This window comes from Aristolochia californica, unplaced genomic scaffold (genome assembly GCF_029961685.1).
Source record: "Aristolochia californica isolate CCGP_79_NKW_82.1479 unplaced genomic scaffold, dmAriCali1.0.hap1 SCAF_16, whole genome shotgun sequence".
Taxonomy (NCBI): Eukaryota; Viridiplantae; Streptophyta; class Magnoliopsida; order Piperales; family Aristolochiaceae; genus Aristolochia; species Aristolochia californica.
In genome coordinates, this window is record NW_027181837.1 from 3690908 (window position 1) to 3718314 (window position 27407).

The window sequence follows — 27407 nt, forward strand, 5'->3', positions numbered from 1 at the left end:
GCTTCGTGATTAAGAGATGAGCTGGCAACTTAAGTTGGTTTCTTGAAGATATGCTCATTGTGCTGGCAAGAAGATTGAAGAAGAAGCAAGAGAAACAACAACATGTGTGGCAATGAATTTGCCATGTAACAGAGACTTGTGTGGTGATTATTCACCCTTAATCACTATAAATACTTGTATAACTATGTAAAACGATAAGAAGAAGAAAATAAATACAGAGAGTTATGCTTTTAGTAGACAGTCTTCTTCTTTTGTTTCTGTGTGTGAAATTCCAAAATGATGAAGAGACGATAGAGAACGAGTCAGAGAGGAAAAGAGATCGTCGTATTCGAACATTGGTATCAGAGCAAGGTCGAATGATGCTTTTGTTGTCTTCCCCGGAGTCGGTGGGGGATTTTTCGGCAGGAACAGAGAAGATGTTCCATTATTTTTTTCGGTAGAGAGAAATAGAGAAGACACTCTCTAGTTTTTCGATAGAGAAAAAGAGAAGATGATCAATTCTGGTTTTGGTTTTCTCCTCCTTTTTGGTTCTGGTTTTTCAGGTTTATCCGACCAAGTTAATGAATTCTTTCCGGATTCATTAAAAAAAATTGGTTCCAACGTGGTCAACTCGGTGAGTTGACTTAGCAACATTCTGGTGGCTCGTGGCAGCTTGTCCGACTTCCTATCAGGGTGATTTTGGTGGTGTTGGATTTGTCTCGTTGAGAGCTTCAATTTGATAAGGTATAAACTTTGAAACAAATTTTCAAACTTTTCTTTATTAAAAAATATGGCAAATAGTGTGACATCCTTCCAAGTTCTGACACTCAACAACAATAATTATGACAACTTGTGACAACTTGAGTATCAAGATGAAGACTATTCTTGGAGCACACGATGTCTGGGATATCGTTGAAAAAAGCTTTAGCGAACCAGAAAGAGAATATGCTCTTACACAAGAGCAAAAGACAACTTTAATGGATTCAAGAAAGAGTGACAAGAAAACTCTCTACCTCATCTATCAAGTATTAGATGATGATGGTTTTGAAAAGATTTCAAGTGCAACCTCCGCCAGAGAAGTGTACAAGAAGTTGCAAACCTCTTACAAAGGAGTCGAGAAGGTGAAGAAGGTCTGTCTCCAATCATTAAGAGGTGAATTCGAATCCTTACATATAAAAGAATCTGAGTCTAGCAACTGTCTGTAATCAATTAAAAAAAGAAATAGTGAAAAGTTAGAAGATGTATAGAGAAGATACTCTGCACATCATCCTAATGATTGATTTTGGAAGAAATGATGTTCAAGCAACTCAAAGGAACATTGCAAGCCTATGAAGAAAAGCACAAAAGGAAACAAAGACTTCACAAGATTAAGGAACCTACTTGGAGTCACAAGATCAAGTTTAAGGGGGGTGTTGGATTATGAACTTGATCCATGATCCATGATTCAAGCCCAAATGAAGATTTGTGATTAAGAGATGAGTTGGTAACTTAAGTCGGTTTCTTGAAGATAAGTTCGTTGTATTGGCAAGAAGATTGGAGAAGAAGCAAGAGAAATAGCAATGTGTGTGGCAATGAATTTTCTATGTAATAAAGAATTGTGTATTGATTATTCACCCTTAATCACTATAAATATATGTATAATTATGTAAAATGATAAGAAGAAGAAAATAAAATACAGAGAGTTATGCTTTCAATAGATAGTCTTCTTCTTCCGTTTCTGTGTGCAAAATTCTTGAATGATGCAGATACGACAGAGAATGAGACAGAGAGAAAAAGAGTGATCGTCGTATTCCAACATAGGTATCATAGCAAAAGAATGATTGAGTCGAAGTTTGATTGTTCGAGTGTGCTTGATGGATGATATCCGAATATGACCACACCTGATCAAGTAATTGACAAGGGTAACTTTTGGCACGACTCTTGGAGCACAAACTAGATCAAATTTGGTATATTAATGGTATCAATAAATCACAAAGGTTTACATCTGCAAGCTAGATGACAAGGTCCAATTCTCAGAAAAGCAGGAGGAATAGAACATAGTGAGGTTATAGGGCTTCGCGAGTTGCGCACATAATGTGTTTGCTCCAAAAATAAAATTGAAAATCTTATGTGAAGTTGTAGGGCTCGTAGATTACTGATGCACTAACTAAGCTCGGATATTTGTGGACACGATGCACTCTTTCCTCTTGAGGATATGGTGTTTCCGCTTCAGTAAATTCATGGTGTTTCAAAAAGCAGTAAATTAAAGGACTTTGAGAACTGATTGACTGAAGCTGAATAAGAAAAAGAGAGCATAGGGTCATTGTGTGGAAAGATTTAAAGAAAGAAAACAAAGGAGCTGCCTTCCTGTAGCCTTCTAGAAAATAAATTAACACTGGAATTAAGCCCCAGGTCAAGTCATGATCACGACCATTTAACTTAGGTAGCAGCAAGAGCAGACGAAATTGCATTGTTTGGGGAAGAGAAACGACACAAGTAGCGGCTGAGAAGAGCAACAACACTAGTAGTGGCTGAGAAGAGCAACACCACTGGTAGCGGCTAGGGCGGACAAAATTGTATCGTCCGATGAAGAGATGAGGTAGATCAGCGGAACTGGTAGCGATTGGAGCAGATAGAATCACGTCGTTCAGATGGGAAGAAGAGGTTCTGTAGTGAGAATTTTTTTTGCCATATATATATTATTTGTCAAACGTGTGAACTACACATGCAAGTTCGCACGCTGTGAGGAACGGGGCGTCAAGGGGGAAAATTATTTTCCCCTTGGACTTAGGTCACTCTTTGAGACGACGTTGGGGTCTCGATTGTCGGTAGAGAAGACGAAAGCAGTGGGGCGAGGGCGAGTCATGGTTACGGGAGTCGACGGCTACGGACAACAGACGACAGCGGGGTTGAGGGATTTCTGTCGAAAATCGATGATGGGAGAAAAACGATGGGCGGAGGCTCTAGCTGACGGGGGTGATGGCTCGGGGGAAGTCGAAATAGACGAGGGAGAAGTTTTATGGCTTGGCACCGGAGGGACGAAAGGTGGTGGCGATGTCTCAGCACGGCATAGGTGTGCAGCGCCGGGTGAAGGGAATGGCTCAGTGGTGATGGCAATGGGAACATTGAAGGAAGACAAAGTTTTCTGTGTTGGCTCCAGCGCACCGGTGGAGGGTTTCGGGGAGAGATGTTGCGGAGGTCTGGCCCGAGGTTCAGCTTTGGTGATTTTTAATGACAGAAAGAAATGATGGGGAGACAAAGGCGCAGAAGGGGACACAAGGTCTTTGCCGGCGACAGGGAGTGGCAACAACGATGACAATAGATGGCCATTTCCAATGATGACGAGTTGGCTTTGATTAATTAATCGAAGCTCTGATACCATGTTGAATTTAAGAATGTAGAATAATATTTGTTGTAATTATCATTGATCAGGTGTACAGTATTTATAGAATTACAACAGAGACTGTAAGTGATTACAACTCTACAATTTGAGTTTGTCTCTAATTCAATCACTTACAATTGGAGTCTGTTTCTGTTTAAATCACCCCACTAAGTTACTAACCATACCCCGTTTCTTAACTAGTTTTCTCATCAACTAGTTAAAGCATAGTTGATTGCTTGATTTAGTACAAAACAAAGTAATAATTGAGCCAAAGAAGTTATTATCTTAATCAGGTAATAAGAGTGTTATCTCTATACACTTATACACACACACACCGAATGTAATGTTTATTTTATATCCAAATTAAACAAAATGGGCATTATCAAAAGCTTATGGTATAGGTTATTTTCTTAACAGGTTTCATTAAGAACCCATTAAGCAATTGGGTTTCAATTATGAACCGAATGAGCCACTGGATTTTATGGGGTTCTTAATGAAATATCAGGGTTTCTTATTAGGTTGAGTTGCGTTTACGAATGGGTAAATCAACTCATTGATAACCATAATTCTACCGGATTACCAGATTTCTTGTCCAACCCATTGACAACTCATCTTTTATCCCATGTAGCTTGGCAAGCTGCTGATTTTTTTTCTTTTTTCCTTTTTACTAGCAGGAGCTACTGCATCATCGACGGACCTCCTCTATGTCATTTCCTATGACTGAAGCTCCTATCAAGGGGTGGAGCTCCTGCTCTTCTATTGATGGGAGGGGTTGCCACTTGCCACATGATGAGAGCATAGTCAGATGAGATATGGGTCAAAGAAAGGGTCTCCATCCCTTCACAAGACGTCCAATAAATCCCTACTGAAAGACACCAATTGACCCTTAAGTGAGTTGCTAGGCTAGCATACCCAAACTCCTTAGACGCTATTCTCCCATGATTTTTCTACTATGGGATCTGTGATGAGTCCATGGATTAGAATTAGGGTTACTTCTTTCTAAACACATGGGAAAGATGAAAGAAATCCATTTATTGGGGAGGTAGTTCCCATGTCATTTGAAAGGACTAACAATGATCGACAACATAAAATGCCTTTTATTAACTTAGAACAAGCTATAAGATTCTAATATTACAGTACCCCACTTCTGGTTTACCAAGAACAACCAGGTCAGCCACCAAACTGGGCCTTGTAGTCACTCCACAGCTGATCAACACTCTTTCCCAGCAACTCCACAAAGAAGTTATCACTGTAACCATCTCTCATCTTGCGATTGAGATCGGCCACAAACCCGTCTTTGATCCCATTCAGATAATCAAGAAACCGTGCCGTGACATCGTATCCCTGATCCCATCGATCTCCTGCACCGGGTCGCACCCAGTGAGACGGAGCGTAGTTGGCCTTCAACCTCACGAAGTCAGCAACCCCCTCTATCAAGCCTCCCGGTGCCTGGCCATTTCCGTTCCATTGCCATATGTGTGTCATCTCGTGGTACAGAACTCCGGTGATCTCAGTCTTCACGTCGCCGGAGAAGCTCCCGATGTAGTTGGCGCTTACGTGGATATCATTGTTGCTAGCATAGGCGACTCCGTCCATGTTGTCGATGTACAGGCGCACCCGTTGGACGTTCTTCCGATCAGTCTCGCCTTGTCTGAAAGCTTGCCATATGAAGGTGGAAGCACTTTGGAGTGCCTGCAAGCTATAAGGATTTCCGATCTCGTTTTCGAAACGGGTGGAGCCTGCTGACCCAATTGCGTTGTTGAACGCTTCGTAGTCGACGGCATGGATTTGCATGATGGCTGTTGAAGCCATGAGAGAGGCAAGGAGCAATGCTAGGAGCTTCATCTTTGTTTCGTTCTGCTCTAAGCTGAAGCTCTGAAAAAACTCGTCCAGTTCCACTTCTTAATATAGATGAAGAAACGCGCTTTCTTCGACAATGCGTGCCCCACTTCAAAGTTTTGAAAAGTATTTGTATTGACCATGGCCGACTCGTCATGATCATGACTTGACCTGGGGCTTAACAGTACCAATTGCCCCAAAATTCATGTGAAATAATTAAATGGGACCATAGAACACGTTTCCTCAGCAGCTTTTGGAAAGTTTCCTTTGTATTCTTCTGTTTAGATGTTAGCCATAAATTTCTCAAACCGAGTAAGACACATAGCAGCAAGAATTAAACAAACCAGCTGCCTTCCTGTTGCGTCTCATTCTAGAAAATAAATTAACACCGGAATTAAGCCCCAGGTCAAGTCATGATCACGACGAGTCGGCCATGGTCAATACAAATACTTTTCAACTTTGAAGTGGGCACGCTGTGTCGAAGAAACTTCTGCTATTTGGAAGTCTATATGCTCCAAGACTAGCCATTTTTCTCAGCATATCAGGATGGGCATCAGGTCGGGGCTGTGAATGGATAGGCCATCAGAACCTAGCCTGCAAGTTCCCTTCGTCTATTGGCTAGTGAGGGAGAAGCTTATCTATGTCAGTGAGCTTTATGACCACTCTAATGGTGGGAACTGGATTTTGGAACGGAAGCGACCTCTTCGAACAGAATAGATGTTGTAACAATTGCCTAAAAATCGATGTCCCATAACATTTTCCGGCTAATAGAACCCATTCTGATATTTCATTAAGAACCCCATGAACTCCAGTAGCTTATTCGGTTCTTAATTGAAACCCAATTGCTTAATGGGTTCCTAATGGAACCTGATATTATGCTTAACTAGTTGACGAGAAAACTCGTTAAGAAACGGGTAAGGTTAGTAACTCAGTGGGGTTTCACCAAATAGGATCACCGAATTAGACTAAGAAAAGGCCAATGGATTAATGGTGGATATAAACTAGGGAATTTCACTTAAATACCCATTTAAAATAAAATATTTTTAAAAATACCGACATCATCAAAATATTTCTAAAACTACCCAACTTTGACCGGTCAAATGCCTAGGTGTGCAGTCAAAAGCGACACATAAGCTTTGACTGCTTATGTGTCGCCACATCATCTGTGCAATAAACATAGATCAACACATCGTCTGCCACATCATTATTTTACCATGTCATCTGCCACGTAAGCTGACACGTCATTAAATAAAAATTAAATAATCCTCACTGTATTCCACCGCATTGTATTTCAAAATAAGTTATTTTAAATGCCTTATGTGTCCCCTACCATCTTTCTCTCTCCTCTCGCCCTCTCGCCCCCTCTCCTCTCGCCCTCTCGTTGCCGCTGCCGCCGCTCGGCCTCCTCTCCTCTCCTCTTGCCCCCTCTCCTCTCGCCTTCTCGCCGTCGCTCGGCCTCCTCTCCTCTCCTCTTGCCTTCTCGTCGTCGCTCGGCCTCCTCTCCTCTCCTCTCGCCCCCTCTCGCCGCCGCTTTGCCTCGGCCTCCTCTGGCCTTGCCGTCTCTCCTATCGTTGTCGTCGCTTGGCCTCAGCCTCCTCTGGCCTCGCCCTCTCTCCTCTCGCTGCCGTCGCTCAGCCTCGGCCTCCTCTCCTCTCCTCTCCTCTCCCCTCCCCACCCCCCCCCCCCCCCCCCCCCCCCCCTTCCCCCTCTCCCCTCTCGCAATGCCTGCTGCCGCCGCTCCCCACCGCTCGGCCTCAGACTTCGCCCTCGAAGACTCCCTCTCAAAAAATTAAAAAATTAAAAAATATTTTAAATCGATAATAAAATATGTTAAATTAGTAAGAGTAAATTTTTTTAATTAATTATATATTTATTTTAAATATAAGGTAAAAATAAATTTGAAAAAAAACGTATTGATAAATTTGATTTTTAAACTCAAAACTAAAATTTTCAAAATTTTTTATTAAAATAAATTTTAAATCGATAATAAAAAGGTGTTAAAATGGTAAGAGTAAGATTTTTTATAACTTATTATTTTAAATATAAGGTAATAAAAAGTGTACCGGTACATTTATTTTTTAAACTCAAGTAAAAATTTTATATTTTTTCAGTTAATAAATATTTTTAATTGATAATAAAAGGTATTGTAAGATTTTTAATTAACTAATATATATTTTTAATAATTTATTATTTTGTAAATAATATGATAAAAATTATACAAATAAATTATATTTTTAAACTCTAAAATAATTTTTAGGCTTCGAGTCATAACATTTATTACGTTTCCCAAAGATGAATGTCCAATATTGTAGATATTAGGTAATAAAAAAATGTATCTGATTTTTAAAAAAAATATTTAATTTTTATTTAATGACATGTCAGCTTACGTGGCAGATGACATGGTAAAATAATGACGTGGCAGACGACGTGTCGATCTATGTTTATTGCATAGATACCGTGGCGACACATAAGCAGTCAAAGCTTATGTGTTGGTTTTGACTGCACACATAGGCATTTGACCGGTCAAAGTTAGGTAATTTTAGAAATATTTTGATGACGTCGGTATTTTTTAAAATATTTTATTTTAAATGGGTATTTAAGTGAAATTCCCTATAAACTAAGGTCTATGGTTTGGATGATACAAGTGTATCTATGTCGAGCTAGGATAAGTAAAAACCAGTAACATGGTAACAGATCTACATTATTAATACCAAAATCAAAACAGATGAACAAAAAGAGGATTTTCAAGGTATGAATGCTAGACACGATCACTAGGTTATTTTTTTCTTGCAAAAGATTTACACCCGCTTACCCCTGAGCCTGGGAAAAGATCTTCGTCTACACAACAAGTCTTAGCTTCGTTTTGGGTCTTCGGGAATAAATAGACATTACCTTACACTTGTTCCTGCAAGGATGATCCCGGTTCGAGAACGAGATCGGTGTTCCCTACAGCTTGCAGACACTCCAAAGCGCTTCCACCTTCATATGGCAAACTTTCAGACAAGGTGAGACTGATCGGAAGAACGTCCAACGGGTGCGCCTGTACATCGACAACATGGACGGAGTTGCCTATGCTAGCAACAACGACATCCACGTAAGCGCAAACTACATCGGGCGCTACTCCGGCAACGTGAAGACTGAGATCACAGGAGTCCTGTACCACGAGATGACACACATATGGCAATGGAACGGAAATGGTCAGACGCCGGGACCATTGATCGAGGGGATTGCTGACTTTGTGAGGTTGAAGGCGGACTACGCGCCTCCGCACTGGCTGCGAGCCGGCGAGGGTAAGAATTGGGATCAACAGTCCGATGTCACGGCACGGTTTCTTGACTATCTGAATGGGATCAAAGACGGGTTTGTAGCTGATCTCAATCGCAAGATGAGAGATGGCTACAGTGATAACCTCTTTGTGGAGTTACTGGGAAAGAGTGTTGATCAGCTGTGGAGTGACTACAAGGCTCAGTTCGGTGGCTGAGCTGAGTTCATGGTAGAAGAAGTACAATATGATTAGATGTCATTTCAGGTTTTCATAAAATAAATGTATTGTTAAAGCAATCTAAGACAATGAAGAGGCCCTTATTCCCTGTGTTAATGACAAACCTAAACAGCAGAAGGCAGGGGATGGGGGAGGTCACCCCCGGTGGAAAACGGTGGAAGGGGAGGGGGTGCTTTCTTAAGCTCCACTTTCAGAAAACTGAGGTTTTCATGTAAATCTTTGCTTTACCGTCCAAAGCTGCACTTCAAATAAAAGTTCACTCGTTCTAGTTGCACAGATTTTGTTCCTCCAACAAAAATCTCATTAAAGGTCAAGATTCCTCTAAGCACCTAAATTTTGATGGTAACAAATTCAGGCACTTAACATTAGCCTATAGGTAATATTTTTGTAGAAAAGAAAGGGTCTTCAAGCAATTTTGATTCCTCCAACATGAAGGAAGAGCAAAAGGAGTCGAATCCTAATTACAGTGAATTTTGAAATAAAAAAGGAGTCGAATCCCAATTATATTGAATTTTGAAATAAAAAAAAGGACTTAAACCCATGAAAGGAGTCAACTCCTAGTAAGAAAAGAGTCTGAATCCTAATTACAGTGAATTTTGAAATAAAAAAGGAGTCGAATCCCAATTATATTGAATTTTGAAATAAAAAAAGGACTTAAACCCATGAAAGGAGTCAACTCCTAATAAGAAAAGAGTCTTGAAATGAAGAAAGGAGTTGATCCCAAACATAGGAGTAGAAGTCATAAGGCAAGTAAAAAAGAAAAAAAAAATCAAACCCTAGTTACAAAATGATTTGAAATAAAAAAAAGGAGTTGACCCCTGTACAGAAAAGCATATAGTAGGAGTCGACCCCATATGAGTGAAAAAAAATAAAAAAGATTCAAATCCACCTACTAGAAGATTTCGAAACACAAAAAGGAGTCCACCCCTGTATGGTGTACAAAGAAGGACTCAAACAAAGGGGAGATTCGACTTTAGAATCAAGCTACTAGAAGAAAAGGGAATCTAACCTAAGCACAAGATTTGACCCCATGCTGTAGAAATTCAAAGTTTTTGAATGTCAGACATAGAAGTGGAAGTTGTAGGTCTTAAAATTTTGTCAGTGAGCTACCAACATATTCAATAGAAAAAAGTAGGATTGATCGATTATTTGTCATAATTTTTTACCTACTTTCAAAATATAAAAAATAGCCTTATATATTCACATCAACAATTTTTTTGAACATTGGGAATCATGATATATATATACACACAGTTGATCTAACACAAAAAGTCATTTGGTGTGAAATATGTGAAAGGCTATCTCAGCCATCCGATTATGATCAACAGTTATCTCAATCGTCCAATCAACGACTATAACAACCGTTCAATCAATGGTTATCTCAGCCATTTCCCATGTTTCATACCAAATGACTTTTCATATCGGGGTTCTCTCTCTAGATATATATATATATATTTACCATTTAATCGAGACATTTAAGATGCATGGACGTTAACGTGATCTAAAGTTCAAGAAAGACAAGTTAGATAAGACAATGGCATGTGACATAAATAGCCAACAAAATGGAACACAAACGATGACCGATTTCTGATAAAATCCGAAGTCCATTAAAGTTTGGAGATGGTGTGGAACATTTCCTGACGAGGGGCATAGAAGGCCTCCAACTTTTGAGCTCTGAACATGGCCAGGCCTGGTCTCTCAGACATGTCCACCTCCTCCCCCAACCTTCGCCAGTCGAAGCACTGGATGAGAGCCCCCAGTACTAAACACGTTATTTTTGTCCCAACGGCGGAACCAGGGCAAACCCTCCTCCCTGCTCCAAATGGGATCCACTTAAACCCTTCCCTGTCTGCTTCCATACTCAGGAACCTCTCCGGCCTGAAACTGGCGGCATCCTCCCACAGCTCAGGATCCCTGTGGACGGACCAAAGATTGGCTAACAACATAGTTCCAGCCGGGATATTGTAGCCTCTTACAATGCAGTCTTGGGAGGAGCTGTGAAGGAGAACTGGCGTTGGAGGATATAATCGAAGAGTCTCATTGATGATGCAGCGGAGGAATGGTAGTTTGGGGAGATCAGACTCGTCCAGCACGCGGTCATGTCCGACAATGTCATCTAACTGGCTTCTGGCTTTCTTCAAGGTATCAGGATACATAAGGAGAAGTGTCATGCCCCATTCCAGAGTCGTGGTGGATGTTTCTGTTGCTCCACTCAGCAGCCCCTGGTCACACGGTTTCTGATGTAAATCGTTCTCTACTGGAACAACTTTGATTAAAGCTATTCTATTCGGCAAAAAGCTTTGAATGAAGACGTCCAGACAAGATTTCTTGACAAGGATTCAAGGTAGTTTTGGCATCTTCATCACCCATAAACTTATCGAAACTATGGGGATAGTCCATAGAATTGATCTTTCTCAGAATTAAGTATTCCACGGGATGAATTAAAAACAAGAAGGGATAAGTTTTGGAATTCGATATATTGGTAAATTGGATTTTGAAATCCGGTATTTTGGTAAATATCCCAAACAAGAAATCTGTGATACTTACCCATATTAATCCCATTAGAATTTCATCGGTGTAGTAATCTGGGTCAGTTTTCTGCAGTGACAAGAGCACATCTATCATCGTCTTCCTTTCTTCTCGGCCTGTGTCCTCTACATCAGCAATTCTTCTGCGTTTATCGATCATTTTCTGCAACATAGCGTCTCGCTTTCTCGCTGACTTCTTCATCCTCTTCACCACTCCCTGCAAATCCATCCACGCTAGCCAAGGAAAAGAGTCTCCCAAGTTGGATGTCAAGCCAAGGGAAAATATCTCTTCAGTCAGTTCCCGGAACCGCTTGGCCTCTTCAAAATCCTCCAGATCCTCTCCATAGTATCGCTGATCAGCAATCATCCCCGTCATGATGTTGTATGCCGCGGCAGATAACCTCGACCGCAGTTCCACCTTTTTAAAACTTGAACTTGAACCTCTGAACAAGTGTCTGACGAGTGAATGGACCTCTTGCACTCGGACGGAGGAGAACATGTTGACGCGGCTGGAGGAGAGGATCTCGATGGCCGCGATGCGGCGGAGGTTGCGCCAAAGGGGACCATAAGGAGACATTCCTATGGTGGTGTTGTTGTAGGAAATGTACTTGCCGATCATGAGGGGAGGGCGGTTGGCGAATATTTCATCGTTCTTGCCGAAGCATTCTTCAAAGGCAGAGGAAGAGGTGATCACAAGCGCAGGGCGGGAACCCAACTGCAGGAAAAAGATGTCTCCATATTTCTCAGAGAGCTTGCTCAGTGTTCTGTGTATTGGTTTCTTTAGAAGGTAGAGATGGCCAACAATGGGAAGAGCAATCGGACTCGGAGGTAAATTTCTTCTTCTTTTCTGAAGAAGTTTGTAGATGAAGACGAAGCAAACAAATACGATAAAATAGTGAAAGCTCTCCATCTTTCTCTCAATAGAGAGCTCCATGAGCTCTGACCTTTATAACGAGCCCCCATCACAGTCCTTACCAGTGTAACCTTGTTAATCCATTAACAAGTACTTGCTCAACTACATTACCACCTGCACCGGCGGTGGGAGCGGCGGCAGTGACGCCCTGTTGTTTGTTCTACTGATCATCGACCAAGATGATCTGTGGTTCCCAAAGTATGATACAATCTTGATGGTATATAATTTCTTAAGATATCGATTTTTTTCGTTTAAACTATGAGAACTTGACATTTTAGCATCTCTGACCACACTGATAAGCTGTCCTTTTCCTTTCAAATGAAGTTAAATATTGCGGTTGACCTTACAGATTCATGAATTGCCCGTCCAGTATTTGAGGATCACCTTTGTAGCCATTGACTTTTAAGGTATCTATTTTATTTGTTCCCTCGAAACAGGGCAGCACGCAAGCAACTCTGGAACATCTCCCTGGAGATGCTGCAGCAAGCCCCTAGGTGGCTGTCCAGAACTCTCTAAGTCAAAATAGGATGAATATTGCATCTAGTTTGCCACTCTTACGCACATGCGATTGATCGACGCCTAGGGGAGCTATGGAGAGCTCCACGCCTGCTAAGTTGAACCGAGTTCGAACCTGGTATTTATATAATTTGGAATAGAAACGATAAGTTTTATATGAGAAGATAATTACATTATTGGATAAATACAATGGGCTCAAGCCTATAAGACCAATGAAGACTTATACGTCCAAGTGTGTGGAAGATGGGCTCAAACCCATTAGACCGCCCACACATCCAAGAGAGGTAGAAGATGGGTTCCAACCCATAGACAGAGGAGAAAGCTCACACACCTACATAGTGGTAGCATGATGATAAATAAATAGTCATCTCATAAAGATGACATTGATGTAATTAGTTTAAGTTTTAGGAGTATTATTATAGTATTATAATCTTATTCATTTATAAATTGAGTTTCCAGGGGAAGGTTGGAGAACAAGTCTATTACCCTTTTCTTCCTCTTGTTTTCTCCCAAATATGTAGTCTCTTTTTTTCTCCATGAGATAATCAATGAAGTCCTGACAATCAATACTATCCTCCTCCTCACTCCTATGAAAATTAATTTTTACAACATTGCTTCTCACAAAATATTTTTTAATATTAAATATATAAACATTTGTAGTAAATATTTTCTAATTTCTATATTGTAATGTTTAAAATTAAAACATTTTGAATTAATAATATATGATTTGGTTTATATTGTAATTTTTAAAAATAAATAATTTTATATTTAGAGAATTGCATCATAATACCCATTTTAAAATTTTATTAACTAAATACCTAAAAATATATTTTTTTTATCAAAATCCCAAAATTCAAACTTAATCAATGGCCAATTGTGATGAGTTGGTCAATGTGCCATATCACTCAACATCTACTTCAAAGAAAGTTTCAATTCCCAATGTGGGAAAGAAGAATCCAAGTCCAAGCCTAAAAGTTTCATTTACATTAACCTTCTATATTAACCTTCTAAAATTGGGTTAAATTAAAGCCACTCATGTCCTAATTTAGTAATTGATTTAATGTTTTTAAAATTATTATTTAAAGTATTTCATTTTTTTTAATATTCTTTTTTAAGCACATTGTATATTTGTAAGGTTGCTCTTGCATTGAAAAATGTTTTTGGTACATTAATTAATATGTGAACTGATTAGGTGAATTAAGGCAGTTTTTGAACTTTTAAATATTAAATATATGAACATTATATTTTTATAAAATTTAAAATTATGTTGCTATATTTAAATTATATTATTTTAAACATATAATAAATTTACCGTAATAAAAATTTTAAATTTTATTAATAATACCATAAAACATTAAATTTAATATATTTAAAACTTTAGAATATTAAATTTAAATTTTATAAAATAATTCGTATTTTATTAATACTTTTAAATGTTCATAAACTTTCTTAATACACTTAATCAGTTTATATAGTGATTATTATGTCAAAACAATTCTTCATTACAAGTGCAACCTTAAAAATATACAATAAGAGTTAGAAATTGTAATAAAATATAAAATTAAATACTTTAAATAATAAATTTTAATAATTTAAATATTGAATCAATTATTAAACCGGAGAATGGGTGGTTTTACTTTTACTCAATTTGAGTAGGTTAATTGGAGATTAATTCAAGTAAATAAAAAAGGTTTTTAAAATAAATTAACCATTTACTAAGTTTGAATTTGGATATTTTGAAGATTTTTTAGGTATTTAATTAATAAAATTATTTTAAAACGGGTACTATGACAAAATCCCCTCATATTTAAATGTGTTAGACTATTTGCTACACCGAGTTAGGGATAATCGTAAAATTTCCACTTATTGACTATAACAAGGCGATCAGATTTTTTTTAAAATATATTGACATATTTTAGTAATCAAGAAATAAAATGAGGGTATTTTTGCTTAAATAAAATTTTAAACTACATGCATAGCCCAACTCAACTTAATTAAATTAAGTTAAAAAGTGACAAAAGCATGGAGTTCAAGTCATCTTAAGTAAAAAATGTGGATTTCCCTAGATTTTCGAGTTTGACAAGTTTAAAATACCTACAATCTTAAAAAAAAAAAATCGATTAAGTTTAAGTTAGCTAGCACTTATAATTGTTCAAATCTCATTACTTAGAATTGCACAAAACATAAAATATATTCATCACTCATATGGCATTGACCTAACTATTGTAGGCTGAAATGGGTTACCTAAAAAACCTACAGAGTGGGGTTGGGTCAAGGATGGTTCTAGTCCTAGTGACCCAACTCAATTTGAGTATAATTTAGTATATATTTATTTGTACAAATATACCTCTGTCTTAGTGTAATTGACAATATAAGAGATTACAAAAAATAAAATATTAAAAAATTGGGAAGATATTAATGAAAAACAAGAAAAGCTTGACTTTATCTTCTACTTTTGTCACCTTATAAGGAGATTCCTCAAAACACCAAGAAAGATCGGCCTCTTTAAGTAACTATTTTTATTAATATACAATCATTTTATAATTTATGGGTTTTTTTTGTTTTTATTTATGATTTTAATTAAAATTTTATAGAGACTTGTAACAGGGGGGAATTAATTGGGTGTAATAGGTGACAAACTAGGATGGTATAGGGTTTATGGGGACCTAATAGAGTTTACATGGACGGATTAATAGGGCAAGTAAGTGAATAGGATTCAGATTTCCCTAAACCCAAACCCGGCTTGGTTCAACAAGATTTAAATATTTGTTACTTAAGGGTAGGGGTGGCATCGAGCCGAGCCGAACCCACCTACGTTCGAGTCGAGCTTGATTTAAATATTTCGAACTCGAACTCGAGCCTAAAATTGTTATCGAGCTCGAGCCCAAAAATTTTAACCGAGTTCGAGCTGAGCTTCGAGCCGAGCTGAACCCGAACCTACCTATGTTCGAGTCGAGCTTGATTTAAATATTTCGAACTCGAACTCGAGCCTAAAATTGTTATCGAGCTCGAGCCCAAAATTTTTAACCGAATTCGAGCTGAGCTTCGAGCCGAGCTCGAGCTTCAACATACATTTAAAATTTTTCAAAAAATATATATCAAATAAATTATATATAAAATTATGCATATATTTTACATAAATTTGGGCATAACCTTTACATAAAATTAGACATAACCTATATATAGTAGTTGTTTAAGATTGAACATGACCTCTACTTAAAATTGGGCATAATCTATATATATAATACCTGTATAAAATGTGGCATAACCTCTACTTAAAATTGGGCATAATCTATATACATAATACCTACATAAAATTATCCATAAACACTCCATAAAATTGTTTATACACTCCATACACTCCATAAAATAATCTAAACACTCTATACACTACATAACATTACGAATAAAAATAAAAATAACACAAATATAACTCATTCAAATATATAACTTTTTTTTTTTTCAAGAGCCAGCTAGGTTCGAAGCCACCCCTAGCATTAAGCATCTCGTCGATTCTCATCTTCATCAAAGAGATTCTTCTGGAGCACACGAGTTTTTATCTCACCCAGCTAAAAAGGGGATTCCAAGTTTCCAATTCACCCAATGAACGGAAAGATGAGTACGATTATAAAAAAGACAAATGCAGCGAGGCTCGGGGCGGCATTAGTAGTGCGGTGGATGAGAAGAAAGGAATTAATCAAAGTCATGTATCTGCTAGAGAAAAAATGTTTCAGCAGATCTTTATGTGATTACTCATAGGAATAATATTGCGATAAAAAAATTAAAAGAAAAAAGATAGAAGCGATTCGGATTTGCTTAAAACAAAAGAAAGCATGCTCTAATATGTGTAATTTGTTGAGATGGTTTTATTCTCCAATTATAGATGCCATAGATTACAGATTCGTTTTTGTTCTTTGAGTCTAGGGATCCATTTTCTGTAAGTTCCGGTGATCTGGGCGAAAGTATCGTGGTTAGCAACAACTACTGTGCTCTTCTCGATAGATGGCAGAAAAGAAAAAGGGTTTTTAGTGTTTTACAGGCAAAATTGAAGCAGGGTTGACAACTTCCGAGAGAGGATTGAAAACAAAAGGAACAATTTATCGATCAATAAAACTTAACATAAAACTAAACCATAAATGTCGCATAAAGAGAAAGAAATAAATAAATACCTGAGACCATGTTGCTGGGAATCAGCGACCCGCCGAGAAGAATGGAAGCGAAGAAGAGGAGAAGTACAACCGTTCCCATCGTTCTTGTTGTTTTCCGAGTTGAGACTATTGTGGGAGAGAAATAGACAAAAAGAGAGTGAGCAGGCAAAGCCGAACGGAGCTGCAAAGACCAGGCCGCGCCGTTGGAGCACATAAATGCAGTAATGGCAAGTCGGCGAGCTCCAAAGACGAAGGCCAGAAATGTAGGGCAATTTCCGGATTAAATTTCTGTCAGAGGAGGAGGAGAGAGGCAGATTTGCCCGAACGAAAGAAACACGTATGAGACTCACATCCAGAAGCAGCAGGTCTTAGACCTTCTCGTCGCCTTCGCAGCTCAGAATTGCGGCCTGAACAACGGCACTATAAGCCACGACCTCATCAGTGGAAACGGCAGAGAAGCATGGGAAATGGCAGAGAAGGGCATGGGAATTGTGGAATCGCAGAGACAGAATGGAAGACGACTCTCTTCCGGTTCCGAGACCGAGAATCCCGAAAATTTCCCAAACCCCTCGAGACCGAGACTCCCGAAAATTTCCCTGAATCCGTAACTCGTTAAATTAATGAGCCTGACTTCGGTCGAGTTCGGCTCGTTTAACGATTCCGGATCTCGAGTTCAACTCGAGCTCGAAAGATACCGAATCGAACTAAGCTAAGCCGGCACTGAGCTGAACTCGAGCCGCTTCTCTGGACTTTCTGTGTTCGAAACATACCCTAAATATCCGTGAATACTCTTTAAAACTGCAGCTTTCCCTTTCTACTATTTTAGTCTACGCATGCCTCCCGTATAAAACGAAGATATTTCTCATGCAATTTGACATGGTCGGAGATAAAGATAACGTTCCGATTATTTAAATCCCGCCATTTCAGACTTTCAGTGGCGACTTCTGGACTGTTTCCTTTGGCGTCAACCGACTCTACCAAGTCTCAGTACATTTATGACATGGAGTAAGCTGAGACTGCCAAAGATCTTATTTTTTTTTGCAGATGGTCAAGGGTGTTACTTGCTTTGATGTGGATTGCCACATCAAACTGAGGAGTCTCTAGTGGATCCTGATTTATAAAATAAACCTCGATCCAACTTTTCCACTTAAATTAATTCTGTGCAATTATGAGAATAATCCAAAATAAGTTACTGAAACTAAAGAGCTAAATAATAGATTTACCAGGTAATATGGACTATGAGATTGTCTTCTTACAAATCTACATCTAGTGGTTCTGGTTTGTGAGATTATCGGCAGGGTGCTTGACGACCAGCTTCTGGACGGAGAAAGACGGGAGTCAGGGCCTGATGGTGATGTGCAAGGCGATTCCGACGATGGCGATGAGGAGGGAGAAGCAGAAGAAGAGACCGAAGAGTCCAGAGAAGCAAGCTAGGTAGGGGCTATGGAGGCGTCCGACCATGCCGCTTGACCTACTCGGCGTTCTTTGTCGAAGGAGTGCAGTAAAAATGTTACTTGGGGACCTGGACGATGTAGGTCCCGGAGCGGAAGGGAAGGGAGGCAATGGGAGTTGGTGGGCATTGTTAGTCAATGCCATCTCAGCTCCAGGCCCCCGATTTTGACTTATGAACGACAGATGCAAAAAGAGTTTAGAATTTTGGATTTGAGTATATGTTTCCCGTGGTTTTCATTGCTGATGAAACGGTTATTCGTATTTGCTTATCCTTATCTTTATCATGCCCCCCAAAGATGGAGCTCCGAACGGAGATTCCAATCTTGATCTTTAAAAAGAGGAATCATGTTCGTGGAAGCTAAAAGACTGGAAGTGCAATGGCATTGGTAGCAGTAGGGGCGGACGAAATTACATCGTCCGGAGGAAAGATGTGGAAGAACAACGACACTAGTAGTGGTTGGGGCGAATGGAATCACATCGTCTGTTAGGTTCCGTGACCATGGATCGAGTCACCTAGCGATCTCCTCTGGCTTACAGATTGAATACTGAGGTTGAGAGGGATTTGGAATGCTTCGAACGCCCAATGATTGGGGTAGAATGAGCCTTCAAAGGAGACTCGGCCTTGGACCTCGTCTGAGAGAATCCGATCTCACTACACTAATTTTGATCAATGCTTATTTCATTTCATAACTAGACGTCCCTATAAAAGAATTATCCGATCTCACTACACTAATTTTGATCAATGCTTATTTCATTTCATAACTAGACGTCCCTATAAAAGAATTAGGGAACGACGCCAACATAGGCCAAACAAAATGCCATCAGTTTTGAAAGATATTACATTAAAACCTGCTAATGAAATAAAACTGCAAATTACGTAGTCTACCCTCTGCGTCGACTAGTTACTCTAGATGCTATGGAGTCCATAACATCACCCCTTCTTGGAGAAAGAACTTGTCCTCAAGCTCGAAAGGGGGGTATAGGGCCTGGAAGGACTCGAGTGGCTCCCAGGAAGCTTCAACCAGGTCTTCGTCAGCCCACTGAACTAAAACCTCCCATGCTCCCTGGACACGGCGAGCATTCAGGACCTGCGCTGGAGTAGGAAGAGGTCGTTCATCTTTTACCGATGGCAAAGGGGTGTGCAGCAGCGGAGAGTCACCCTTGAAGGGCTTCAAGAGAGAGACTTGGAAGACATCATGGATCTTGGCATATGGTGGAAGTTGTAAGCCACATTGTCAATACGTTGCAACACCTCAAAGGGACCATAAAATTTGGGAGAAAGTTTGTGCCTTTTGGATATGGCAATGGAAAGCTGGCGGTAGGGTTGGAGTTTAAGCCATACATAATCTCTCGGAGCAAATGAAAGAGGACAATGACGCTTATCATAGATTTGCTTCATAGTGTCCTGAGCGCGCTGCAAGTGAGCTTTAACCTTGGCGAGCATGGTATCCCGTTCCTCTAAAGCCTGGTCTAGCGCCGCAACCCGAGACGACCCAGGTTCAGAAGATAAGAGACGAGAGGGGTCTCACCCATAGACCACCTTGAACGGTGTGGTTGCCAGCGCTGTGTGGTAAGAGGTGTTATAAAAATACTCGGCCCAGGCCAACCATCGGACCCAACTGTGTGGAGAGTCACCAACGAAACACCGCAAATACATCTCCAGGGTGTGGTTGACCACCTCTGTTTGCCCATCGGTCTGAGGGTGGTAGGTGGAGGAGAAGGCTAACTTGGTGTCATGCAATTTGAATAGTTTGGTCCAGAAGTTACTGGTGAAGACTGCATCATAGTCACTGGTGATGGACTTTGGTAAGCCATGAAGGCGAAAAATCTGGTCCATGAAAATCTGAGTGACATGGGTCGCTGTATATGGATGTGCCAAGGCCATGAAGTGCACATATTTAGAGAACCTATCTACCACTACCAGAATAATGGATTTGTCGGAAGATTTTGGGAGGCCACCGATAAAGTCCATGAAAATATCTGCCCATACTTGTGAAGGTAGCTGAAGAGGTTGCAGCAGGCCTACTGGGTTTAAAGATTCTGATTTGTTCCATTGGCAAACTTGGCACACAACTACATACTCAACTATCATCCTTTTCATGCCCCTCCAATAGAAGTCACGACTAAGACGGAAATATCTTCTACTGGCCTTCATGAGTGCTGTCGTGAAAGGAAGAGATAATGCTGCTAAGGAGTGCGGAAGTGTGATGGAGATAGATGCGACACTTATATAATATGAGGCGGTCCTGAATTTCCCAGTTGTTGTCCATAGTATGTTGCTCGATTTTGTCATACAATTGTAGAAGCTCAGGATGTTGCTGAATGTCATCACAGATGGAATCGAGCAAAAGTGATCAGGGTTGACTAATGGCGTGTAGCTGTGATTCCACTATGTCCCTACTGGACAAGGCATCAGCCCCACGGTTAAGATGTCCAGGCTTGTACTCCACTTGAAAATCAAAACTCATTAATTTACTCAGCCAATGTTGTTGCGGTGAAGTAGTGAGGCGTTACTCCAACAAGTATTTCAGACTGCAGTGGTCGTCCGTATCACAAAAGGTCGATCCCACAAATAAGGCCTCCAATGCTGAATGGATTTTGCTAGGCCGATAACTTCTCTTTCATATGCAGCTAACTTTGGTGGTGCGAGGCAAGGTGGAGGCTGAAATAGGCAATGGGGTGGCCCTGTTGCTGTAAGACCGCGCCAATGCCTCCCCCGGAAGCATCACATTCAATCACAAATGGGTCCTCAAAGTTGGGTAGTTGGAGAACTGGGGCAGAGGCTAATACTTGTTTCAATTGCTGAAAAGATGAAGTGGCAGTCTCGGACCAATGGAAGGCATTACGCTTGAGTAAGTTGCTACAAGGGGTGACAATTTGGCCATACTCGCGAATGAACTTCCTGTAATACCCCGTGAGGCCTAAAAATCCCCTTAAGGCCGTGACTAACTGTGGTGTAGGACAGTCAATAACTGCCTATATTTTGCTAGTGTCCACTTTAACTCCGGAGGCTGAGATTACATGACCCAGATAAGCAACCTCTGAAGTACCCATAGCGCATTTGGATTGGTTGAGGAAGATATGATGATCACGCATGAGTGTGAAGATTTGTCTCAAATGTTGTAGATGGTCTTGCCAATTCTTGTTATAAATCAATATATCATCAAAGAAGACCAGGACATATTTACGTAAGAATGGACGAAATACCTTGTTCGTCAGTGCCTGGAAGGTGGAAGGGGCGTTGGAAAGCCCAAATGGCATAACCAAGAACTCAAAATGACCATGATGCGTTCGGAATGCAGTTTTCTCTACATCGTCAGGGTGTACCCGAATCTGATGGCAGCCGGATTTCAAGTTTAGCTTAGTAAATAATAGTGTCCCTTGTAACTCGTCCAATAGTTCATCCACCATCGGGATTGGAAATTTATCCTTTACTGTAGGAGCACTGAACTCTCTGTATTTCACACAAAATCGCCAAAAGTTATCATGTTTTTTTACCAACAACACAAGTGAAGAAAATGGTGAGTGGCTAGGCTGAATAATTCCATGAGCTAACATCTGCTGACATTGTCATTCTATCTCATCTTTTTGTACATGCGAGTAACGGTATGAACGCACTACTACTGGCTCAGTGCCCAACTTTAACCGAATTCGATGATCACAAGCTCGTATGGACGGAAGTACAGCTGGCTCTTGAAATAAGACAACGAATTCTGTCAAGAGGGAGTTTAATTGACAGTGATCTGAGTCCATAACTTTGATATTCTGGATAGTGCACGATAACTGTGCATGGGTGCTATGGAGTGTGAGCTGGTGTTGAGCTTGCGTAAAACTCATAGTAAGGGACTAGAAATCCCATAAAATCGGATCCAACTGTTGCAACCATTTAATCCCCAAAACCAAATCAAACCCAACAAGTAGAATGACCAAGAAATCTGCCACAAAGGTGTGTCCTTCAATAACAAAGGTAATAGCTGAGCATAACCCCACATTGGTAACCTTGTCCCCATTAGTCACATAGACTGAAATGCCAGAATTGTGCTGAAGTGGCAAGCCCAACTGTTGTGCTACTGGTTGGTTGAGGAAATTATGGGTGTTGCCCGAGTCGACCAGTGCAAGTAACATGAGATTTTGGATGATAGCGTGGACCTGCATAGTATTGGTGTTGTGCAACCCAGTCATGGCGTGGATGGAAATTGCTGGTTCCTCCACTTCGGTGTCTTCCTCATCCACTGGTGGGGTACTATCTTCTGGATCCTCCACCTCTAACCAAAACAACATTTTGCAAACATGCCCCGTTCAGTATTTTTCATCACAATTAAAACACAACCCTTGAGCCCTTCTCTGGTCCATTTTTGATTTGGAAAGGCGTTTAATATATTGTGTTGGGGGTGTGGATGTGGTAGTCTCTATTGTATTGGAAGGAGGTATTCCTTGGTGTAGTGGTGTGTTGTGGTTTGGTGGGGCACCAGGTGTCACTCAACCTGGCCAAGGGGTCTACGCCCCAATGATTCTTTCAATATTCGTTGTTTGGTGTCCAGTGTACATGCCAAGTTCATAGCATGTGCTAAAGATGGGGGGTCATGTAATTCCACCTCTAGAAGAAGTGCCTCAACCAGGTCGGCGGTAAACAAGTGGATATATTGGCTTTGACGCACAAACTGACTAGCTTAGGCAAGACGTTCTTGAAATAATATCTGGTAATGCTCAATAAACCCTGTTTGAGGCAAAATCGAAAGGTGGTGGCAACGATGGGAAAAGAATCGAACCAAAGACGACAGTGGGAGACAGGATACAACAACAAAGGTTGATCGAGAGTTCTGATAGCATATAGAATTTAGTAATTGATAATAAGTGATTTTCATTGATGAGCCGACAATATTTATAGAATTACAACGGTGACTCTGTAGAGATTACAAGTCTTTAAAATTTGCGCTTATTTGGTACTTCCTTATCCTGTATAAAAGAGAACCCAAAACTGCCCCTCCGTTATATATATATATATATAGATAGATAGATAGATAGATAGATAGATAAATAGATAGATAGATAGATAAATAGATAAATAGATAGATAGAGAAATAGATAGATAGAGAAATAGGTATTGGTTATATCTTGTTTTTGTTTCCTTTTGGAGCTTTCAACAAAATCTGAAAATACTACTCGTGTTTTTGTCGACGGAGGAGCAATCAATTTTTATCTTCCCTACCGACGAGCCTGCTGGCTCCAGTCCGATTTCAGATATCAAGATTCCATGTCCATGAGACCCTTGTGTGAAGAGTGACAGAGCTTCCTCTTGCAGAAGTTCCGAGACTGAGACGCGACTTAAAATCTGTTTTGTGGATTTTGATTCGATAGGGGATAATTTCAAAAATTGGAGTGAGGCAACGGAACTGGTCCGGCCGCCGGTCTCTGTCGTGCTTTCTTGTCGGTTGAAAGAAGAGCTCTTTATTTCTGAATAAAGTTTTAACATACTTACATACTCGGAAAAGCTCTTTATTTGTCTCTATACGAGTGACAACATACACAATTAGTTACATGGAGACCAGTGAATCAAAGCTTGGATAGAACATCGATCATGGATTTGCGTGGTTCACAGACTGCCACTAATGGATTCTCCCTGGGCATGAAAAACCCTGCATTCACCTTCATGTCCAATTTCTCATCTCCAACAGTCGCCCATTCGAAGCACTGAATCAAGGCTCCCAAAACCATGGCTAACTCTCTTACGGCCATCCCTGCCCCCGGGCAACTCCTCCTCCCGTGTCCAAACACAATCCACTTCAGCCCTCCCTTTGCCTCTTCAACCTCTTTGAACCTTTCCGGCTTGAAACTCCAGGGGTCCTCCCATAACTTAGGGTCCGTTTGGACGGCGAATATGTTGACCATAATCATCGTTCCACGACGCACTTTGAACCCTCCTATGGTGCAGTCCTCTGCAGCTTCATGGGGTATTGCCAATGGAGCCGGAGGGTACATTCGCAGAGTCTCATTGATGATGTCGTTAAGCATAGAGAGTTTCGGAAGATCGGATTCCTGTATCATCCGATCATGGCCAACGTAGAAGTCAATCTCATCTCTGGCTTTTTTCATAATATCTGGATTGTTCATGAGGAGAGCCAATGCCCATTCCAAGGTGTAATAGACAGTGTCAACTCCCGCAGCTATCAGAGCCTGTAAAGGGACATGCAAACGATGCATCCTTTAGTGTCTTTTCCACTGTAAATATGTAAATTGCCTTACTGAAGTTCATCGAGAAGTATTGGATTACTTACATCTATAATTCCTTTGATGTTTTTGTCTGAGTAAAAATCTGGATCTGTGGATTGATTGGAAAGCAGAGCATCAAGCACACACTTTGTCTCCACGCCTCCATTCTCGTGCATCTTCCGACGTTCATCGATCAGTCTCTGCATAAAGGTATCCTTTTTCCTTGCCAACGCCTTCATCTTCCTACCAAGCCTTTGAGAATCGATCCACCGGAATATTGGTAAGAAGTCGCCCAAAGCAGGGGTCGTTATAAAATGGATCAACTCCTCAACGTTCTCCCTGAACTGCTTCGACTCCTCCAAACCCGTAACATCCTCCCCGTAATACCGTTTTCCGATCAACATGGCCAGCAAGCAGTTTGAGACAATGTCCACGAATTCCTTCCTGAGTTTTACCTCCCGGTGACCTCCGACAGAGCGTCGAAACAAGTGTTTGACGAAGCTGTAAATCTCCAGCTCACGGACGTTGGCGTAGTAGTTGAGACGGCCGGAGGCAAAGAGCTCCGTGTTGGCAAAGCGACGAGCGTTGCGCCAGTGGGATCCATAGGGGGCCCATCCGAGATTGTCGAAGTTATCACCGAGGCACTTGCCGACGAGGAGTTTGGGACGGTTGGCTAACACAACATCATTCTTGGAGAAGCACTCCTCGACGGCGGAGGGCGAGGAGACGACAACGACGGGACGGGAGCCGAAGCGGAGGAAGATGACAGGACCATAGCGGTCGGCGAGTTTGGCGAGATCTCTGGCGAAGGAACTGGTGATGAGGTGGAGGTGGCCGATGAAGGGAAGAGCAAAGGGGCCAGGAGGCTTTCCCCTACTCCCCCACCATGTTGAAACTATTTTTATCGTAATTAGAAAGGTGATCGCCAGGAAGAAAAAATTCATGGTATCCATTGCTGAATTCACAGAAGAATTTGAGATAGAAGACAGACGATGGATGGTGGAAGGGGGCGGCGACACTAAATAGCCGATGAGGATCGATTGGGAGATTTATTCAAACCCACTTTAAGACGTCAAATATTTCGTCATCGGTTTCATAATGTCAGTTGGTCAAAGTCAATATAGCACAACTATGACCAATGAGTCTATTGGCGTCTTCGTGCCATGATTTTATTACGCACCAACATTTGTTAATGAGAAAATAGATTACTCTATTCAAATAGTGATAAAAAAAACTGACTCAATCGCCCTCAGGTAGTAGGTTTGGTATGTATTTAAGCTTTCTTCAATTGATTTTGACCGTTAGTTGGCTCAAATGATGTAATTTTTAATAAAAAAATTAAAAATAGTAAGAGTTGCCAGAGCTCCTACCTTGACAAATTCAAATAAATGGGAAGGTTGAGTTTTTCCCTTTTTTTTTCTTTTTCATATGGTAAAAAATTTCTCAACTTATACAACCCTAGTAACAAAGTCAATTGGGTCATAGGTTGAAATTTTAAATTTGGCAGGACCAACCTGATTTTATGTTTTCCTCAAGTCTTTTACTCATATAACCTAAACAAAGGTAGTGAGTCTTATTCTTGAAAATTTTACAAACACATAGGGGTGGCATCAAGTTAAGATGAGCTTGAACTTGCATATGTTTGAGTTGGGTTTGATTTAAATACTTTAAACTTGAGCTCGAGCTAACCCTAACCTAAAGCCTAATAATTTTAACCGAGTTTGAACTTGAGCTTGAGTTGGGTTCAAACTCCAACCTACATTTAAAACTTTACATAAAATACTTAAAAGATAAAATATACATAAAATTTACTTAAAATTAAGCATGACCTCTACATAAAATTGGGTATGATCTTTGTACATAAACTTTACATAAAATTGTTCATAAACACCATGTAATAGTATGTATAAACTTTATTCAATAATCAAACACCATATAATAGTTTACTTCAACCAAATATTTAACAAATACAATAGGTTGACACATTTTATTTGCAGTCCGTCACTTACCCATTTTTAACACGCATAACCACAAAATTGCTCATCAGTAACATATCGAAAAACATATGCGACAAGAAATAACCACAGAAGAGCTAACACAGGTTGTCACTTACCAATTTTTACCAAGCATTGGAAACAAAACCGAAATAGAAGATACAAGAAAAAAAAATTTCACAAAATCATACCGTGATTCACATGGGTTGTGTTGTTGGTTTGGATAGGCCAAACTCCAAATTCCTTCTCTGTTATCTCCCGTTTTATACGGGAAGGCTGGTCGTGTGGACCAAACATTGCCGGTCGGTAGACTTCCTGTTCCCTGATAAAGACAAACCACAACTTGCCTACACCTTCCACTCTTCAGTGTCCCCACCCTCTTCTCTCTCCACAATTCACTGTTTCAACTCCACTCACTTTCTCGTCAACTCGCTAACTTGGAACCAAAAGGCAGAGTGCCACAACCCCCTACTATTCTATTAGGGAACGACTCTTTCCTTTTCTATTGATATTTTTCGTCTTGTACCTACAAGTGAACTATGAACTATGAGGAAAAGCAGAGCTTACCATTTCTAGTTTTATCTAGCGCGAAAAAATCAAACTGTCAGAACTAGGTGGTTCCGGTCCACCTGGGTTAGGTTCTGTCCACCCCTGGTCCACCTGGGTTAGGTTCCGTCCACCCCTAGTCCACCTGGGTTAGGTACTTGGCTTTTCGCACTTAACAAACTTGTCTATTGAATTGTATTGGCTAGGCGTCTGACTCAGAACTCTGAAGTTAAGCGAGCTTGGGCGAGAGTAGTACTAGGATGGGTGACCTCCTAGGAAGTCCTATTGGCTAGGCATTTAACATCGTATCAATGGTATCAGTGTTGGGCACCACGTTCCGCATTCAAATCCCGACGGAAGAGGTAGGGAACAGGAATAGTGGGTGTCAGAGCTAAGTGGTTCCGGTCCACTTGAGTTCG

The 27407-nt window shown here is 40.4% G+C and overlaps 4 protein-coding genes across 4 annotated transcripts; 1 reads left to right on the forward strand and 3 right to left on the reverse strand.

The window, feature by feature from the left end:
- Positions 1-4395: 4395 nt before the first annotated feature.
- Positions 4396-5202, reverse strand: LOC137953753 (uncharacterized). The gene has a single exon (XM_068801252.1). The coding sequence runs from the start codon at positions 5183-5185 to the stop codon at positions 4511-4513; it is 675 nt and encodes a 224-aa protein (XP_068657353.1). The 5' UTR covers positions 5186-5202; the 3' UTR covers positions 4396-4510.
- A 2702-nt stretch (positions 5203-7904) lies between these two features.
- LOC137953559 (uncharacterized) lies at positions 7905-8660 on the forward strand. Its single transcript, XM_068800988.1, has 2 exons — positions 7905-7928; positions 8109-8660. The coding sequence occupies exons 1-2, from the start codon at positions 7905-7907 to the stop codon at positions 8658-8660; spliced, it is 576 nt and encodes a 191-aa protein (XP_068657089.1).
- Positions 8661-10288: 1628 nt separating this feature from the next.
- Positions 10289-12143, reverse strand: LOC137953560 (cytochrome P450 81Q32-like). Its single transcript, XM_068800990.1, has 2 exons — positions 11229-12143; positions 10289-10903 (listed from the first exon to the last, which is right to left on the reverse strand). Exons 1-2 carry the CDS (start codon positions 12141-12143, stop codon positions 10289-10291), a joined length of 1530 nt encoding a protein of 509 aa, XP_068657091.1.
- An 11535-nt stretch (positions 12144-23678) lies between these two features.
- LOC137953562 (cytochrome P450 81Q32-like) lies at positions 23679-25401 on the reverse strand. The gene is made up of 2 exons (XM_068800992.1): positions 24514-25401; positions 23679-24412 (listed from the first exon to the last, which is right to left on the reverse strand). Exons 1-2 carry the CDS (start codon positions 25399-25401, stop codon positions 23792-23794), a joined length of 1509 nt encoding a protein of 502 aa, XP_068657093.1. The 3' UTR covers positions 23679-23791.
- Positions 25402-27407: the final 2006 nt, after the last annotated feature.

Excerpts from the sequence above, each read along its gene's own strand:
- LOC137953560 (XM_068800990.1), bottom strand. The coding sequence starts at position 12,143 with ATGGAGCTCTCTATTGAGAGAAAGATGGAGAGCTTTCACTATTTTATC. Across the intron at positions 10,904-11,228 it reads TTCTAATGGGATTAATATGG|GGGCTGCTGAGTGGAGCAAC; the intron begins GTAAGTATCACA and ends CCGTGTGACCAG.
- LOC137953562 (XM_068800992.1), bottom strand. The coding sequence starts at position 25,401 with ATGGATACCATGAATTTTTTCTTCCTGGCGATCACCTTTCTAATTACG. Across the intron at positions 24,413-24,513 it reads ACATCAAAGGAATTATAGAT|GCTCTGATAGCTGCGGGAGT; the intron begins GTAAGTAATCCA and ends GTCCCTTTACAG.
- LOC137953753 (XM_068801252.1), bottom strand. The coding sequence starts at position 5,185 with ATGAAGCTCCTAGCATTGCTCCTTGCCTCTCTCATGGCTTCAACAGCC.
- LOC137953559 (XM_068800988.1), top strand. The coding sequence starts at position 7,905 with ATGAACAAAAAGAGGATTTTCAAG. Across the intron at positions 7,929-8,108 it reads ACAAAAAGAGGATTTTCAAG|AACGAGATCGGTGTTCCCTA; the intron begins GTATGAATGCTA and ends TCCCGGTTCGAG.